Source organism: Xiphophorus hellerii, chromosome 12 (genome assembly GCF_003331165.1).
Source record: "Xiphophorus hellerii strain 12219 chromosome 12, Xiphophorus_hellerii-4.1, whole genome shotgun sequence".
Classification (NCBI taxonomy): domain Eukaryota; kingdom Metazoa; phylum Chordata; class Actinopteri; order Cyprinodontiformes; family Poeciliidae; genus Xiphophorus; species Xiphophorus hellerii.
In genome coordinates, this window is record NC_045683.1 from 32,251,187 (window position 1) to 32,271,636 (window position 20,450).

At 37.9% G+C, this 20,450-nt stretch overlaps 2 protein-coding genes across 2 annotated transcripts; both read left to right on the top strand.

Moving 5' to 3' along the window:
• Positions 1–3,962: 3,962 nt before the first annotated feature.
• On the top strand, positions 3,963–7,065 carry LOC116729207 (Golgi-associated plant pathogenesis-related protein 1-like). Its single transcript, XM_032577584.1, has 6 exons — positions 3,963–4,047; positions 4,199–4,225; positions 5,119–5,328; positions 5,565–5,642; positions 6,083–6,239; positions 6,841–7,065. Exons 2-5 carry the CDS (start codon positions 4,219–4,221, stop codon positions 6,235–6,237), a joined length of 450 nt encoding a protein of 149 aa, XP_032433475.1. The 5' UTR covers positions 3,963–4,047; positions 4,199–4,218; the 3' UTR covers positions 6,238–6,239; positions 6,841–7,065.
• A 10,706-nt stretch (positions 7,066–17,771) lies between these two features.
• Positions 17,772–20,250, top strand: LOC116729905 (tubulin beta-1 chain). Its single transcript, XM_032578765.1, has 4 exons — positions 17,772–17,934; positions 18,718–18,826; positions 18,906–19,016; positions 19,099–20,250. The coding sequence occupies exons 1-4, from the start codon at positions 17,878–17,880 to the stop codon at positions 20,157–20,159; spliced, it is 1,338 nt and encodes a 445-aa protein (XP_032434656.1). The 5' UTR covers positions 17,772–17,877; the 3' UTR covers positions 20,160–20,250.
• Positions 20,251–20,450: the final 200 nt, after the last annotated feature.

Below are 20,450 nucleotides of genomic sequence, written 5' to 3' on the forward strand. Positions count from 1 at the left end.
TGCTTTAGATGTTAAGGGGAGGGAAAGAAAATGCAGGATCTTTGTGTCAGAGTGGGTAAAATAATCAGCCATTCTTGAAGCGCAGGAAAACACACACACACATGCACACGCCCACACACTACACACCACACTGTCACACGAGAAAATGTGTCTTCACATTGTCTCGTGAGGATTCTTAATCCAAAGGGTTTAATGTGATTCCAGCCCGTCCTTCACACCTATTGAATCTTCATGTCTTCTGGAAAGACTCAAAAAGAGTCAAGGATTATGGGAAATTTTATTTTTGACTGTTGTTTAAGAAATACAGTTTGAGCTCAGACAGTGATACTGGATGAGAAGGCCACTGTTTTTTTCTAGTGGTGTTCTGTTGGTGTCCCATCAGGTTCTTCCACAGTAAAGTTGCTCATCCATGTTGTTATGGATCTTGCACTCTAAACTGTTCCCACAAATGTTCCCACTGAATACAGGACAAACTCTTACCTCCTGAGCCACTATCCCCCCAGATATGAATATTAATGAATTGATATTAAAAATTTATATTAATTAAAAATGCCCCACTGTATCCTAAATTTGAGATATATTTAGTTGTTTTATAGTAAACACAAAACACTTGAACTGACACTTTGAGTAAAACCTGAGCATGTTTCAGGGCGCAGGGAAAGGTTCATCTTTCTAATTACTACTTAAGCAGCAGCTAATATACTGTATTTCTTTATCAGTTCTAGTGTATGACTTTCAAAAATCCAAACCAAACTGAACCCAGCAAAAATGGTTTAATTTAATTTAAACAGTTCATGTTTAAACTTTGTTGCTTTGCTTCATGCTTCAGTTCCTTCCCCCTGTCTGCAGCTTCGCTTCATGGAGGTTTTCCTTAGTCAAACAGAAAACATCCAGGAATTATCTCCATGGTGATACAGTTATGTAATGCACACCGAAAGATCTCTTAAATCAAAACGGATTTCCATTGAAGTTTGGAGTGGCTATCAGGTCTGACCTGATCAGTTAAGCAGTCTACGTAGGATATGACATAAAAAAAAACATAGAGGAAAGTATAAAATATTTTCTGTTGTCACAGCACACCAAGGACCTGCTGGGATTTTTTAAAATTATTATTATTTTTTCTTTCTTTTCTAGTAAAAAGAAAGAAGTCTCTAACAAAGAGCTGTCTAAGGACACCAAGGACAAAGCTGCAGACCTGCTTGAGGCTGGGGTGGGCAACAGAACCGCAGGCAAACAGCTTGCTGAGAAGACAACAGTTGTTAGGGAAATTGTTAGAAAATGGAGGAAACTCAGGAGGACCGTCAGCCTCCGTCAGACTGGGGCTCCATGCATGATCTGGCCTGGTGGCGTGTCGATGATCATGAGCTAGGTCAGGAATCAGTTCAGTTACCGTTACCTGAACCGATTTGGGACCACAGGCTCAAAGGTTACCATAGCAACACATTACTGTGTCACGTCATGAATTCATTTTCCTGCAAGGTCCCCTCTCATGCCAACACATGTCCTGTGACCATATGGATGATCTGAGGAGGTATGGGAAAAGGTCATGAGGTCAGATGAGACTAAAGCAGAACTTTATGGTATAAACTTCCCTCCATGTTTGAAAGGAAAACGAAGGATGAGAACAATCCCAAGAAAAAAAGCTACAGAAAATGTCTGACCTCTCCCATCTTAAGCAAGATACCAAATATTATGTTGCATTCTTCTAATGCACTGTTCATGTAATAAAATACAAAGTTATTGTTGAAATGTATGCAATTTTTGTTTTTTGGGGGGTTTTTTAGATTCAAAATTTTACAGATGAGATGTACCTACTATGGAAATTAAAGACATCTTTATTTGTTCTAAGTGGGTATCAAATGGTGTATCAAATACTTATTTTCCCCTCTGTATCATCAGTACTGCAAGTTTTAAATTTGATGTCATATGAAGATCTTATACTCTGCTATGTGGATCAATCAGCATGAGGCTTTGCTCCAGAACAACAAATACAAAAGCATTAAGCAAAAATCCTGCAACTACCCTGTCCTTGATGGAAGCCACATTACATACTACATCTTGCCCTGGATTATGGGGATGTTAGCATGCCTATTTTTAACTGCCATTCTTAAAATGCAAGCTTTTTGCTACATTACATTGCTGAAGAATTCATGTGTTTTCCACTGAAAGATAGAAGGGATATCACTGGGATCTAAAAACCTTCAGCCAACTTTTGTTTTGAAGGAATGTTTGTTTTGACTTTTCTTTTGAACATGAACCATGAGAGTTGTTGCCAATGTTTTATTTTCTCTTGCAACATCTCTTATCAAAACCAGTTTGGTGTGTTGCATTTCACTGTAAGTGCAAATAGAACAATGTGTGAAGTATTTTTTTTTGAAAGATGCAATTCCGTGGAAAGGATCTAAGATTCGCACAAAGGGCTGTACCACTGGATGAGCTGCATGCATGTCACATGACTGGCAGTCAAAACGAAATAGTTGTAAGGTTTATCCAAAAATAAAAATACTCTTCCATTTGGACTTTGGTTTGGTTTCTTCAACAGACTTAATTTAGTCTAAAAAAATACTATTTATATAGAAAACAATCCTTGAACTACTGAAAAAAGACATAGGTTATGTATTATTTTACCAATAATGACAACCTGAAGTCAAAGTAGAGGTTACTTAAATTGTGGTCACAACAAATAAAGATACCTGAGTCAGAGATATGGAAGCTCAGAAGAAATACTGCAGACAGTGATTAATGAGGAAGCAAAGGAATGAAAGAACACAGATGATTTCAAGAAAGGTCATGTCTGAACAGAAACTAAAACACAGCAACCAGAAAACTGTACATCCCCAAAGTAGAACATAATCCAACATAATTATTCATAAATTATGGAAGACCAACACATAATTAAAACTAAGAGAAGAAATGCATATATATATATATATATATATATATATCCATCTTGTATATATATATATATATATATATATATATATATATATATATATATATATATATATATATATATATATATATATATATATATATATGTGTGTGTGTGTGTGTGGGGAGTGTAGGGGTGGGCGTGTGTGTGTGTGCTGCTGGGCTCAGGCACAGATGACATTCAGAGTTGTCTTTGCGAATTAAAAAAAAGGTTTAATTTACCTTAATACAAAAACTCAGCTTGTCACACTCGGTACCTAACGCTCCTCAGCAGAATGAAAATAATCCACTGCCTCGCAAACGACACGTTTGAGGAACACACGTAAAACAGTCACATTCAATGACATATAAAAAATATTAGTACCAAGGATCAAGGCACAAGACAGACACAAAACCAAGTTCTGAAGGAATGAACAAGCTACAATGAAGAATGAATGAATTTATTATACTAAACAAAACAAATTGGGTGGGGTACCTGTGAACTATAATACACATGAACAGTAAAATAAATAAATAAACTAATACATTTATTTATTAGTTTAAATAAATTTTATAAATAAAATTTGTAAATAAAGTTTATTTATATATATATATATATATATATATATATATATATATATATATATATATATATATATATATATATATATATATATATATATATATATATATATATATATATATATATATACTAAGATGACTTTCATCAATTTGACTTTGGTCCTTACAGCTCTTGTACTGCATCCTTAATATCTTATTAGCATCACTCTCATTACCCACATAAGCAGCAGCCCAAACTAGCAAAAGTAGTACAGTACAGTGGAAGAATGTTTGAACTAATGTTTGACTACTTATCTAACTAAGCTAGCTAACATTACTGCCTATATTTTATTGTGCATGTGTATTATGTGTGTGTGCGTGTCTGTGTGTGTCTGACCACCAGGATGAGAAACGTTTGATTACCTCCCAGGGAACCAGATATGTAAATGTACAGGAAGAGCGGTGTGCTGCTCTCCTCCCACTTGCAGCCTGTGTGCATAAATAGCAGCTTCGACACAGAGAGATGAGCTTCATCCTCACTGGATAACAACCCAGACCTCTGGCATCCTGAAGCAGGTGAGTTCTGGAGAAGAGTCCACTTAGAGGGGATATACATATTTGTTTTGTAAGACTCTAGGAAGTTTCTCATATAAATTAGCTTAATGAATTTCTAAGCTTAATTTAATTGTTGTTAATTTTTTTTAAACTTGGTTTCATTCCTTTTCAGACTTTTTTGGCAGAAAAACAATGGCAGGTAAGTGCAATCTTTTTCCAAGAATTTTCCAAGACATACTTTATTGTCCTCTAAGAGAAATTCTTGACAGCAGAAGGATGTATTGTGTCTGTATCTTTCAGTGACTGAAAGATACAGCACAATAAGGTAAACATGTAAAGGTGTAGTACAGATCATAGGAATGCAGTTTGGTCTGATTTCAATAATTTAAAGCTACTACCCTGAAAAACAAGAAAAAGAAACAGATATTTAAATTAATGCATAAGATAAAAACCTAAAATGCAATAAAGGCTTTTTCTGCCATTCTCCAAATGACAGTGGGTTTATCAAGAGAGATGGCGGTTGGAAGAAAAGATTGTTTAAATTGTCACTTTTGCAGTGAAAGGCTCTGTAGCATTTTCCTAATAATTTATAGTCACCAAACAGAATACAGGACGGGTCCATCAAGGTGTTTTTGGCCTGTTTAATTACCGTAGAGAGATAGCAAAGGAAGAGGTTGAGATTTCGACCTGATAATTTTCATCAAGGTTTTCATTGTTAGCAAGTCTTCACTGTAAAAATATAAAAGAAAATCTCTAATTTACAATAAGATACCAGCAGCTGTGGTTGCCAGAATTTTATATGGATTTTAGTGTATAAATATGGTAAATTTCTGGCATCTACAGCTGCTGTTTTTTGTTTGTTTGTTTGTTTGTTTTGTTTGAGACTTTTTCTTTTACAGTGTAGATTTGGGCTGCATGGAATATGAAGTCTTTGGGGTCATTTAGAGCAGAAATCATCAACATGATCTCCCCAACCCAAAGTATTGCACATAATGATGCCAAGATGTTATGTGCAATGCAATGGTTTTATCATTGAAACTTGTTTTCTCTGGGTTCTCTCTGGCTCATAAGTTTTTTTCTTTTTTTTTTCAGATGAAACCTTTAAGGAACAGTTCCTGGATGCACATAATAACTACAGGGCTGAGCACGGTGCTCAAAAACTGACCTACAATGGTGATCTGAACTCTGCAGCGCAGAAATGGGCTGAGCATCTTCTGCAATCTAAGACCATGCAACACAGTAACATTGAGGATGGCGAAAACATCTACTACTCATTCAATTCACAGAAAGTTACACCACAAGGTGCCTTCTCCTTTTTTATTACATCTTTATTCACTGGTTTTTAAATAATGCATTTCAGCGTAATGCATTATGATCACAGTTATAAAAAATCAATGTAGAAAACAAAAAGGTCACTGTTATCTGCTTAATGCGTGGTCACTAAAAGAAGAAGTTACTGTTTCCATAGACCATGTAACAGCCTTTAGCGTTCCAATCTGTTTTCTGCATTCTCACCTGTTTATTCTCTAATGTTTCAGGAAAGTCAGCTGTAGATTCTTGGTACAGTGAAATCAAGGATTATGACTTCACCCGGCCTGGATTCCAACCAAAAACTGGTAAAGCACAACACACCCAACAACTTCTAAATGAAACACAGATCTATTAAAAACATATGCATGAGAAAAATTTACCCAATGACACCTTCATCATCCCAAATCGACCTTTCTCCTCCAGATCAGATTGAAACTGTCATTGTTGTTTGCAACTATTATTATTTGCCCCCATTGTCTCAGAGCTAAACATAAAGTGGAACAATTTATTTAGTTTAGCATTTCTGATTGTCCCTTTGAAAAATTGCTTAGTGAAAATGAAATCATACTGTAGAGGAGATATGTTCATACTGGCAATCCTGAAAAGATGCTGCAGATGGTCGTTGTCATTGATGGTCATTAGAGCTTGAAGAGGCAGCAGACGACCATCTTCTTCAACATGGTGGAATGCTCGACAGAGAGTTTAACACCGCAGTCTGACTGGACTTCTGTCTGTCTTCCTGCAGGACATTTTACCCAGGTGGTTTGGAAAGACACCAAGGAGCTTGGTGTTGGCGTGGCCACCGATGGTCACACTGTCTTTGTGGTTGGGCAATACCGCCCAGGTGGGAACATAACAAATGAAGGTTACTTTGAAAAAAATGTTCAACAAAAATGCTAAAGGTAACCATTATAACACATTTCAATTCCTTCTAGCAAAACCTCTTTACTCTCTAAACAGAACAGAACTACTGTCCTATAGATTGAGCTTTCAAGCTCTATTACTTTGTCTCACATGCTATCCACACAATCACACTATGCAGACATATACAGAAATAAATAATAAAATCTAGCAACACAATGTGGACACACTTGCCACAAGTAGCAAGCAGTCCCATTAGTAAGAATAGACATTTGTATAGATAACAAGAAGAAGGAAATTATTCCACCATGCAGGCTCACAGACACACAAAGGACATTCAGCACATATCAAACATCCACAGCAACATGATTCTGCTCAGGAGCTAAAAAGGATGGGCAGCAACCTTAGCTTGGCAGCTGTATTGCAACTCAACTCACTTCCATCTTCAGAAAGATTTTTCCCAACCAACTGGAGACTGTCCGGTCCAGACATTTCTGCCAGCTAAAGAAGCTTTTATCAGCTCTGTATTTTAATAGTCTGGGGCTTCATGCAAACCTCAAGACATTCTTATCTATCTGCATATTTAATATGTTTACTTGTTTCCTGATTCACTCTTTAACAGTATTTCCTGTCTGGTTGCAGGTTAAAAGCTGTGCAGGTGGCTGCCAGCAGAGGGCAGAATGCTGCAGGTTACACCTCCAGTGAGAGAAACTCAGCTCAGGGAAAAAGAAACAGTATAACTTCTGGTGATGGGAAGGGGAGAGTCTTCTTTTTCTTTCTTTCTTTTTAATTATGACATACAGAATAGTGTAATTAGTGATCTGAGCAAAATGAACAAAGCTTCAAATAAATGTTTTCCTGGAAATGTCCAGTGCAATTTCATTTGTAAAGCATGACCATGCATGTTACCATGCATATAAGCAGGTATATTGTGTATATTCTTCTGAAACAAATAAGGTTGTTGAGTTTTGTATGTAGAAGAGCAAACACATGGTGAGCCTGTGGAGCCATTTTTTTCTGAATTCTATCAAAAAGGCTGTCATCTCGTTGTAATCTGTTGATGACAATGACAAATAAATCTTATCTTATCTTATACCGATTTGATTATTTTGGAAACCTACAGACCTTCAGTGAGCAGAACCAGATCCATAAATACAATGTAGTTTTAGATTTTTTTTGCAGGTTTAGTTTTGAGCATACTTCATTGTAGAGCTGACCTATTGTCACAGTTTAACATGAGTCAAATGTAATATTAGAACAAGCTATGAAACATTCACAGCGATATCAAGACAGAAGTCATAACAAAGTGACCATTATTTGACAGTTTAGAACCTGAAATGTAAGCACAGCTTCACCTGCAGGACTTAGAAGAACTGTCAATACTAAAGGAAGTGCTGCAGACAATTCACCTCCTGACTTTAAGAACATAAAGGTTTGCTATAAAATAAAGTAAATAGTGCTACCAAACTACTGTCCTACAGATTGAAAATCTGTCCCTATTGCAGCCCAGTGTGGAGCACATTACCTCCAGTTCTTAAGCCTGGAGGATCATGTCACTTTCTGTTCAGTTTCACATTGCTTTGACTCAAAAGCAAGAAGAAATAAAACAAATTTAACCCAGTGTTACTAGTACAAATTCCTGCTGCAATATACATGAACATTACCAAAAACATCTTAAAACATGAAACCAAAAGAAAAGAAAAACAAAAAAAGAAGAAAACAAATTCTCAATCCAGTCACAAAACGGTATTCTACAGTATGCGTGAATATTGATGCACCTCAAAATACTCCTAACAAGAATCATTCAGATCTCTGAAACTGCTGAGCAAATTCCACAACAAATCCAAATACCTTAAAAAGAATTGCAAAAAATAATAAATGGAAAATATTCAGTGAAATCAAACAAGAAATCCTCATGAAGTTGAAGATTGCTTTCAACATCTAAACAAAAAACCTCAACAGCAACATAATAAAAAATAAAAGTAAGAATTAAACATACAGAATAAAAGTGTAAATGCTCTCTATTGGTGAAGCGCTTCATACAGTCCAGAGAACGCTAGTAAAATTCAGACTATATTCAGTTATATATTCAGTTCACCTACTTAGACACACATTCACACACTGATGGTGGTGAGCTACTGGACTGTAGCCACAGCTGCCCTGGAGCAGCCTGAGGCATGCATGCACCGGCGCCACCGGATCCTCTGACCGCCACCAGCAGCCAGGTAAGGCGGGTGAAGTGCCGTGCCCAAAGACCGAGATGAACCAGTCTGAGGGATTTGAACCAGCAATCTACCGGCGGCAGGATGAACTCCTACCTCCAGGGTCTCCATAAAACGTTGATTTCAGTTCAAAAAGGAAAAGGGAAAACCCACTGCTTATTAAAGCCTTTCTCCAGTTGTCTTCGTCATTTTGCATGTGGATTCATATATTTTCCACATTATAAATATATGTATATAATTTGTCCTCAAGGTCACAGTTAGCCATCACAACACACTTCCTTCATCCATTATCCACCAGATACTTTGTTACTCTGTCCATGGGCTTTTATAATAGTCTTGTTTTCATTTATTTATTTATTTTTTTACCTGATTTGTGTTCACACAGCACTTCAAATCACCATCCATGGTTCTATTCCTCAGTTTCACTCTGACTGCTATGCACATTTTGTTTTCTAAAATCTTTTTAACCTCCTAACACATTATTCCCTTTTTTCTGATAATACTCTTTAAATATTTTCTAGTAATTATTTCCTGCTCTGTACATTATTTGAGCAGTTTTGAGTTTGACAAGTTCCATACATTTCATCTTGTTCATCTTTAATATAAGGAGTTTCTGTGCTCCAGTTGCAACCTTTTGTGAATTATCATTTTTGCTTTTTTATTTTAATGTGCATAGTTGCTGTAAATCACAGCAACTATGCACATATGTTTCCCAAAAAATATGTGCATTTCCATGTGTTTCCCAAAATCTCCACAAAATAATATAAGCATGATGTGACAGTTGAACAAAATAATATCTTTACTAATTCCTGGTTTATCATATACCTTGTTTTGCCAGCACTGCAATACTCTTTGTTATTTTTGTTTTTGCATGTCTAAGGAAAGGCTTCCAGGATGTTTAATGATCCAACATAACACTCTGAATTTTGCTTTCATATACTCATATAGTATATATTTTAACATTACTATCATTATTTGTATTTGCTCCATTATTTTTCACTTTCCAAACCATATTATCTTTGATTTGCATACAAATATGTATATCCAGCCATCAATTTTCTGACACCCTTGTCCCTAGTGGGGCCAGGAGGGGAGCTGGTGCCTATCTCCAGCTAACGTTCCGGGCGAGAGGCGGGGTACATTGTGGACAGGTCAACAGGGCAACACAGAGACAGACAGGACAAACAACCATGCACACACACACTCACACCAATTAACCTGACAGTCATGTTTTTGGACTGTGGGAGGAAGCAGGAGTACCTGAAGAGAACCCACGCATGCACAGGGAATCGAACCTAGGACCTTCTTGCAAGGCAACAGTGCTACCAACTCCGCCACTGTGCAGCCCAATGTTGTCAAACATATTTACTGATTTCTGAAGGCATTGTCTCTTATAGATGCCATAAATAGTCCCCTGACCAAAAAGTATTGCATCATTACAAAAATATTACATAATGCGAGAAATCTTGAGAATTGTTTGCCATGAATTTGCAGTACTCTGTTTGGGTCAGCTAATGGAATGTTAACGTACAGAGGTGCTGGAGACAGTATTTGCGCTGAGTAATGTTTTTTTTAAATAGCGGAGTGTCCAATAAGAGGACGGATAAAACGTTTCTCTTTACCAAAGTGGGAAAACAGCGCCACCCAGTGACTCATTTCTGTGGTACATTGTGTGAAAGTCTGACATTAATTCTGTTATTTTTCATTTTATTTTATTTTTTTTTTCTTGGTTTGAATTTTAAAGAGAAACACTGCATACTAATGTCATGTTAATTGACTTTGTGAAGTTTTATTTACTGTTGTAATGTTTTGTGTCATTGCCTGGTTCTGCAGTCAGTCTTTGGTCAGAAAACCGACTTTGTACAGAGCAATTTCCTTTTGGATTTTGATACCTTCTGAAATTACATTGATGGTTGATCATGTAAACTTAAAAAAAATCTTAAAAGATGTCTATTAGAGAATGATTTACAAATGACCTGATGGAATGTTTAAATTTATATTTATAGTCTGCTATTTTTGCACTTATTTTTCAGTATATTTTAAGTTCTGATATGGTTAAAAAGGTTTGTGTGGTGAGACTTTTTTTTTGCCTTTATGTAATGTTTGTAAGTGATTGAAGCAGTAGATTTGAATGCTGTGTTTAATTTCACTTTGTTTGTGTCCTAAGAAATACCTTTACGTTTTTCTCAGGAATGTTAGTAAAGGACTTTTATAATAAAGTTGATGTAGACAATAAAATTACTATTTACTACTGAACCAGTAGTGACATAAAGCAATATATATATATTGCTATAAGTACACTTGTAGCTATACTTATAGCAGTATGCAGACCCCTCACATTCTGGACACAAACTGTTTAGACTTATACTTTCAAAACAGAGTGTCCAGATCAATACCATGAGTTTTTGCACTGATTTAACCTTGTCTTCTTGTTTTGTAAACACATTGTATATTCACATATTTACAAAAAAGTTTTTTATTTTTATTTATTTATATTTATGTTTGAAATGTCTGTTGTTTAAATCAAACTGGAGCCAAATGTCTTGTTTGTGTGCAAAAAAGATGGTGAATAAAGCTGATTATGCATTTGTATTTTTGGCATCTCTGCATTTCTTTTTTTTTTTACCCCTCCAGGGGGTCTTTTTGTGGGCTCTAGTGACCCTTATATGATAGTGGGCTGACAGGAAATGGGGAAGGAGAGGGGGGAAGACATGTGGCAAATATCGTCGGGTCTGGGAGTCGAACCCGCGACGGCCGCATCGAGGACTGAAGGCCTCCAAATACGGGTCGCGCTAACTGCTACGCCACCACGGCATGCCCGAATCTCTGCATTTCTGGTACAAAACAGAGCCAATGTTACCGGCTGTGACAAGCGGTGATTTGATCAAGGGTCAAAATCCAGAGTCAAAAGTTCCAAATGTAGATCAAAACTAAAACAAATTGAAATAGGATGCAAAATAATTATTTGTTTTGTTTTATAATCCTATGCAATTTAGTTACATTTTACATGTTTTTGTGAAATCTACATGTTCTGTCTTCATGTACTATTGCTTAACTATAATGATAAATATAGTAGTTAGTTATTTTAATACATAATTATAAAATGGTAGTAGGATAGGATGCTGGAGCTTAGCCACTATCTACTCACTGAGGAAAGTTGATTGTTTTATGCATTAGTTGTGCTCTTTGCCTCCACGACAACATGAAAGAACATCCTGAGTCAACAGGTTGTGGTGGATGTGATCCCAGTATGCTGTGGCTTTTACTTTGTTCCAGCACCTGCACAAGATATTGAAGGTTCTTATAATGTCCAGCAGGATTGTTAAGATCAGTGGATCCTTCCAGTATAAAGAACTCTTTTATTATACTCCTTGTTACATTCTATGCTTTGTGTTCTTTGCCACTTTTCTATCCTGGTGTCTTTGATTTACTTCATGGCACTGAATGGCTACATTCTTTTCCTGTAAAGTGTGTTAGATCTCAATGCTGCTTTTCATACAATCAGTCCTTATTCCTTTAACTAGGCTGTAGAGAACACAACTACTCCCCTTAGCTTTTTCTTCACTCAATTTTCTTTGAAGTTCTGTATATGTTGTTGGAAAATTATGTGAAAGACTGACACAAAATAGTGGATATTTGTGATGTCGAAGGAAATATAAACATAGCTTTTATTCTCTTTACAAATATAGATATCAAAAGTGGCATGCGTTTGTATTCAAACACCTGAGTCAATATTCTGCAGAGGAAAACCTGACTGTCGATAAAGATGCGAGTCTTCCAGGATATATCTCTTCTGCACATTGAAATTTTGTCCATTCGGACTGGAGAGAATCTGTTAAGAGCAATTTTCAAGACGCTCAAGTGAAATAAAGTCTGAGGTTTAACTCAACCATTCATGGAAGATCAGATTCTGTAGTGTAGTGGTTATCATGTCCACCTAACATGAAACAGGTCTCTGGTTCGAAACTAGACAGAAACATTTCTTATCAATGTTATGTTTGTCACAGTGTTGTAGGTCAAGCAGACGGTTTCACATGTGTGATCTGGCACATGCAAAGTGACTTCGATGGTGTAATGGTTACACTCTTGTCTTTAAATACAGGGATCTAAGTAGGACCTTCTGGTGTTGCACCTCATCTTTCGCATATTGTACTTGTTCTCAGGTGTAGTTTGTGGTCTCTAATTTGAACTCAGACAGAAGGATAGATAGTTTGTTCATCTACAAGTTTCTGTGCTCTGTGAGAGAATCACATGCCATATTGCATATCATGTAGTGTTAATATTTGGCATTGTCTACGGCCCATCACTAAAATTGGCCTTTGACAATTTTTTTTAGAGTTTCCTAGGAACTACCCAAAGGAGATCAGTTTCTGTATTACCTTTACTTAACATGCAAAATGTCTCTGGTTTGTAACCAGACAGAATTTTGTCCCCCCAAGTTCTGTTTACCACAGGGTGTTGTAGGTCAAACAGAGGGATTCACATGTGTGATCTGATACATGACAAGACACTTCTATAGTGTAATAGTTAGAACTCTGGCCTTCGAAGCCAGTAACCTGAATTAAAGTCCCAGGAGGATGTCCTGCTATTGTACCTAAACATTTGCACAAAGCAACACACTTTCAGTTCAGTAGCTGTTCTCACTCTTCATTAATTAACTCTATCTTAAATCAGGTAGAAATAGAGGTTTGACATTTTGTCCACCTACTTACTCTCTAATAAATATTTGGCATAGTCTATGGCCCATCATTAAAATGAACCTTTTATAATTTTTCTGCCTTCTTCCTAGAAGATCAAAAGATCAGTTTTTGTATTGTAGCGGTCATCATGTTTAATTATTCTGTCTTGACTGTTTCTAAATCAAAATATTATCATGAACTCTGGGCTCTCAGAGGGAAGTTATTCTTCTTTAAAGATTACACTTTGCTTTCCTCCAGATGATCTGTTGTGTTTCTCGTGGGGTTTTATGAAGCTCCCAGGGTGTGACCAGCAGTTAGACAAAACACATTGTCCTAACGTGTGTTTACTGGGGTCTCATGTCTTTCTTGAGTGAGTTCTGGTCTGAAAGCATTAGTCAGACCGGTTTTTTCCGGATGCGGTGACTCAGCGGTTCTCATTACTGACATTAGACCAGCTGTTCTCTGTGTGCTCCACCAACTTCATACCCACAGTACCTACTGGATATAACTGGATCTTACTTTGGTTAATTTGTTCGGTATCCTGTAGTTTCATAAAAGTTTTTGTTCATTACTATTATTGGAAAATTACCAGTATAATGGTGTTTAATGTAATTCATGCAATTGAAACGTAATTAATTACGAATTTAACGATGGCACTTGACGTAATGTATTGTTTTGATTGTTGATTCTATGTTGCATGACTTTGTGTTTTTGTGCTTTTTATGATGTAAAGCACTTTGAAATGTTTTGCTGCTGAAATGTGCTATACAAATCAAATTTGATTGATTGATTGATAATGATGTTTAATGTCATTTGAAACAGTTTATAGAACAACATGGGTAGCCTGCAGACTAGGACATGACTAGCAGTAAAACGATACATTCAGCTCAGGATAACATACTATCCATTCTATAGATTCACAAGTTGAGACAGGATGATGAATTTCTGTTCATCATAGAATAATCTAGACCAGGTTTGACCAATCAAAGTATTTTGGATCTGAAACAAGGGATGAAATTGTAAATAGACAAAATTGTAGTTTTTAGTCACACTGACCCCTGAAAGCATTTTAGACCTCAGCCACATTCACCCAATTGCACTCACTCAAGGAGGCACATGTGCAGACACAGATCAGTAGGCAACTTAGGGTTAATGCTCTCTCAACATGTGACAGGGAGAAGTTGGAATCAAACCAACAACCTTCTGATGGTAAGAGAACTCCTTCACCCACTGAGTCACAGTTACCCTGTGATGACCCAGTATGGTCCAGATTCTTTATAAAACAGCAGACTAGCCCTGTTGAAGCTTAATTCAGATTCATCCTGCTGGAAAAGTTTGACATTTTTTCATGTATTTTTGTATTGTACAATACTTTTTTTTTTTACAATATCATTTGTACTGGGTAGTGAAGATACTGCCACAAATATTAACAGTTGAGAACATTTTTAAAAATTAAAAATGAACAGTTAAGAGTTGGACTCCACCAAAGTTGCCATTTGTCATGGATTCTGTTCAGAACCTTTATAGACAGAATTTCTAGGTGCAGTCAGGGTGTTGAAGGGATCCGTTTGGTGGCCTTATGACCGAGTCTCTGCTCCTTGCATGTGATGTGATCTTATTGGCTTCATCAGATCATGATCTGTATCTTTTACATGGGGTCTGTGGTGAGTCTGGATCTCCCTGCAATTTGACACCAGATGGATAAATGGAGACCAATTTTAACCTACTTGTCTTGTAATACCTGTAGATAACTTTGTATTTTTGGCAGTACATAAAGAAATAAATCTGAACGGAATCCTAGGCGGCATGGTGGAGCAAGTGGTAGCACGGTTCCCTTTAAGCAAGAAGGTCCTGGTTTCAAATCCTGACCTGGGGTCTTTCTACATAGAGATTCCATATTGTCCTAGTGCATGTGTGGGTTCTCTCCAGATACTGCGACATGAGGTTGTCTGAAAATCTGTCCAGCGTCCACCCTGCCTCTTGCCAAATGAGCATCGGAGAAAGGCACAAGCTCCCATCGAGGGCGTGGCCCTGCATGGAGAAGCAGGTTATATACAATCGATGAATGGATGAACTGAATCTTTCAAATAATTTTTACCAAGAACTACATTCACATTAAATTAAATTAGTCTGTTTTCTTCTATCTGTACCATGTTGGAAAAATTTGAACCATGTTTTATGGTGATATGTATTAGACTTGACTTTTATATCAAATTCTTATAATAGCTTAGAACAAGCTAAAAAGAATTCCAATTTGTCCAACAGACTTCACAAAAGTACTAAGAAAAAGATTCTTGCAGCTTCATACACTTGTCTATTCATTTTAGGTTTCTCTCCTTTTTGACAATTGTGGGGTTTTGTTTTAAAGTAGCCATACTACTTCTTCAGAAAATTCATGCATCATCTTGTAAAAGCATTATGACCTCAATGTTTGTCCAACCCTCTTTTGTAATATTTATTTTATGTTGTTAGAGAGGGAGTGCTGAATGCTGCAGTGCCCTGAAAGATGCTGAATCATGAGAAGTATAGCTTGCAGTAGATCAATGCAGCTTCACACTGCAGACAGACTATACTGGACATGCTCTATTGTCACAATATAGCACTGTACTTAGTATCAGAAAGGACAATTAGATGACTGTATTGGAAGCAGATATTTTGCCTCTCAAAGAGAATTTTCCTCTGATTAATTTCCTGCTGACCTGATTCAAAGTGCCATGGTGAGCCTCCACCACACACCAACACATCCTCCCCAAAGACAGAGATCAATGAATAATTGATTAGGTTCTGCTCAAATGATATAGACTGCAAGCAAGCAGAAGGAACAGAGATCATTAAGAAAGTCCACCATTTCCGGAGACGCCCACTAACATAACATAAGTAAAGATTTCATAGGAAAGTGCAGTGAGATTATCTGGTAAGTGTTGTAACATTTGTAACATGAAACTTGATATTTCCAGTTAATTTTACAAGCCACCTCTTCTAATTGCAAGTGTTTAATTTGAATGCTAAATTCAAACAATAGTCAACCAAAAGTTTGGAATCCAGATGGTTTGTGTTGGGTTTCCACCCATACTGACAAGTGGTCGTCCCTCTCAATTGTCTTAGTATGGACAGATTTCAGCACACATTCATAAATAGAGAAAGCTAGAGGGAAACTAGTTGCTCGTTTGTTTAAGTTTTGCCTCATCTTCTCTGCAACAGCTATTACACAGAATTAACAGATAGGGCCTCTGTAGATGACCTTACAATGCAAACTGTGTAAATCATGAGCATGAACACCTTTGCTGATAGAACATTGAGTCACATTTAATAAGATTTAACATGCACACATAAGAAATAATCAACATAAAAATTATGGTCTGAATTTTTACTGTGTTATTGATGTGCAGGTCCATGGAAAACCCACATTAGGTTCAGCCATACTCAACAAAATTTAAAAAGTAGGAATATGTAGGGAGAAACACGAAATGTTCAAAATCACGCACGGGAAATGCCTGAGTGATGTGGCAACAATCATCCAGGGGCATGTCTGTATTCACAAATGTATGAGGAACTGTACCATTCAAAATACATTGAGCCACCTGTGACCCATGTATGTCCACTAAAACAGCAAAACTGTGTCCCTTTACATCAAGTCAGCAGAATCTTGAACAATGTGCTTAAGTACATTCATGACCAGAAATGAGCTCAGCCCTTACATGTGTGGAATACTTTAAGAGCAGTATGGGACAGAAAACCAAAGTGGTTTCTTAATTAAACTGAGCAACAAATGAATTCAAAATTATTCACACATCTTCCAGCTTCAAGTTTATATATTTTCCCCTTTTGATCTAACTCAGGGTTGTATCAATGTATTGAAGAGGTCAAACCAGACTTGGAGCTCATCATCATCATAGGTAAATGTTTAATACTGTAAAAACATACAAAAAGATGCTCACTAATTATATTTTGTCCATATAATGCCTTAAATAATTTTTGATATACCACAAACATTTCTTTTTAAAATTTGGTTATAAAATAAAGATTTCATAATATTGTTTTTGATTTTTGCAGGTGAATCACATGAATAAAAAAAAAAAAGATCCTTTTATTTTGAATCTTTTCAAAGATAGACGTTAGTCCTAATGTGATTTTTTTTCGTTTGAAACACCTTAACAGCCGCCCACACTAACCTCCAGATCCCAGTTAAATATCTGCTAAAACAGATACTTTGTTACAGTCTGGATTAAGGCGGAAGCTGTGCCACTCCCTCTGCTCAATTCTGTTACAGCAGCTTCCGCTATGACGTTTCTGAACTGGACCTTTGTGCTTTTTGAGCCACGTGGTGTGGGAAAATGAAGTAACATCTGACTTTTTCTTGAGTTAAACGATAGTTTACCAGGCTACTCTGTCTTCGGTTGCAATATAGACACTTAACTTAAGCTAATGTGTACCCTGACATGCAAAAGCGCGGTTCTGAAGAACCGGGTAAAATCTGTTCGCCGAGGTGCATTTCCGTTCTGCAGTCATTGGATAAAAGGGGCGGGAATGGAGGGTGAGGCCTAACGTCTCCAAAATGAATTTGATTGACAGCTTATCGGTCCAATCGCACATAAGCAGGTTAAATCTCATTGGTAGAAATCTACATCTGTATAAAACGCATACATAAGATAGCCAATGGAAACGTGAGGTGGGAGGCTCTATTGTTCTATAAAGGAGAGAAGCGACACAGTTGGTACGCATTTTACAGGCAAACCAAAGCAGATTCTTTTGACGTGGTACATCGAGTTATCAGCAAAATGAGGGAAATTGTGCATCTTCAGGCTGGCCAGTGCGGAAACCAAATTGGTGCCAAGGTAAGCGAACCTGTGTTGCTGCAAATTGATTTTTTTCATCAAATGTTTTTGTTCTTTGTCACAAAAGCCGGCTCTTTGTGTTTCCTGCGCCACCGTAACCACACCCTGGGAATATCACTGTGGCCTACTTTCTCGACTCGACCATTAACTTGCTCTAAAACATGAATAGATGTGGGTGAAGCCGTGGAAACATTCATTTTTGTCGCGGTAGCTGCAGATGTATCCATTTTAAGAATTATTTTTATTTTTTTTATCTTTTTTTTTCTTGTTTTCCTTTTTGTTCGTCAATGCTTAAAACCCTTTACAATAGGAAATGTATCTTGCGGGTTCAGCTTGAAACTGCACAAACGGCACTTGAAACGCCATTCTTTAATCCTTAATCGTCTGAAAATGTCTTGGTGGGGAAAAAAAGGAAGTCAGTAAGACGTAGACAAAAAAAGCTCATCACATTGTGGTGTGTAATGGCCGATTATGTAACTTCGGGAACATTTATAGATTAGCTTATATCTTAATTTTTTTAAATTTATTTATTTATTTATTGAGGCGGCTGAGGCCTACTAGTTGCTGGCTTTGAATGGCGCCCGGCATCTGAGAGGACGGTTAGTGACGTAGCTGGAAGGTTTGAAATTCATAACCTCCCTCAACCAATAGGGGCGCGAAGCTGCGCGCTGCGGCGGGAAGGGACGTCAACGTTGAAATGGCGCCCTAAGCGTTTTTTTTTCTTTTCTTTTCTCAAGCTGATTTTGCGTCTTTGTATATACATTTATTTTTTGTGTGTTCTAGTTCTGGGAAGTCATCAGTGACGAACATGGCATTGACCCAACTGGTACTTATCATGGAGACAGTGACCTGCAGTTGGACAGGATCAATGTCTACTACAATGAAGCTTCTGGTAAATATTACTGTTTTTATGTGGTTCGATAGACCAGTGTTAGATTCTAGCCTAATGTTGTGCTGCCTCTACTGTAAAGGTGGAAAGTATGTGCCACGTGCCGTGCTTGTGGATCTGGAGCCAGGAACCATGGACTCTGTGAGGTCTGGACCCTTCGGCCAGGTCTTCAGGCCAGACAACTTTGTTTTTGGTGCGTTGCTTACAATTTAAATCAAAACTTGTGCTACCTGTGAAAATGTCTTGAGTAAGAATTTTGGCCCTCTTATTTGCAGGTCAGAGTGGTGCTGGCAACAACTGGGCCAAAGGCCACTATACAGAAGGTGCCGAGCTGGTGGACTCCGTCCTGGATGTGGTCAGGAAGGAGGCTGAAAGCTGTGACTGCCTGCAGGGATTCCAGCTCACACACTCCCTCGGTGGTGGTACAGGTTCTGGCATGGGTACCCTGCTGATCAGCAAGATCCGTGAAGAGTACCCTGACCGCATCATGAACACCTTCAGTGTAGTTCCTTCCCCTAAAGTGTCCGACACAGTCGTCGAGCCCTACAACGCCACATTATCAGTCCATCAGCTTGTAGAGAACACAGATGAAACCTATTGCATTGACAACGAGGCCCTGTATGATATCTGTTTCCGCACACTCAAACTCACAACCCCCTCATATGGTGACCTCAACCACTTGGTCTCTGCCACCATGAGTGGTGTCACAACCTGCCTGAGGTTCCCTGGACAGCTCAATGCTGACCTGCGCAAGCTGGCTGTGAACATGGTGCCATTCCCACGTCTGCACTTCTTCATGCCAGGTTTTGCTCCCCTTACCAGCAGAGGCAGCCAGCAGTACAGATCACTCACAGTACCTGAGCTCACCCAGCAGATGTTCGACGCCAAGAACATGATGGCTGCCTGCGACCCGCGCCACGGCCGCTACTTGACTGTGGCTGCCATCTTCCGTGGCCGCATGTCCATGAAGGAGGTGGACGAGCAGATGCTCAATGTCCAAAACAAGAACAGCAGCTACTTTGTAGAATGGATCCCAAACAATGTCAAGACTGCAGTCTGTGACATTCCTCCTCGTGGGCTCAAAATGGCTGCCACGTTCATCGGCAACAGCACAGCCATCCAAGAGCTGTTCAAGCGCATCTCTGAGCAGTTCACAGCTATGTTCAGGCGCAAAGCTTTCCTCCACTGGTACACCGGTGAGGGTATGGATGAGATGGAGTTCACTGAGGCAGAGAGCAACATGAATGACCTGGTGTCTGAGTATCAGCAGTACCAGGATGCCACTGCTGAGGAGGAGGGAGAGTTTGAGGAAGAGGGTGAAGAAGATTTGGCCTAAATTCTTCTGTCAATGTTGTTCCTGTTTGTCCTGTTAACTTGTGACCTCTTGCAATTTTCTGTGTTCTAAATAAATGACTTCTCCACACAAATGGTTTTATTGCACTTATTGGTTGGAGATATTGAAGTTGATTAAGTCAGACTATTTTCTTTTCAGCTATAATGCATGCAGGACTGAGACAAATCATAAGAAGGGAAACTCTATAAACCAGAGTTAAATGAAGGTTTGTTCATGTTCAGACTTTTAGACTTTATTCACCTGCAGCCTTAAGACTTGTCAAAGGGGAATGGA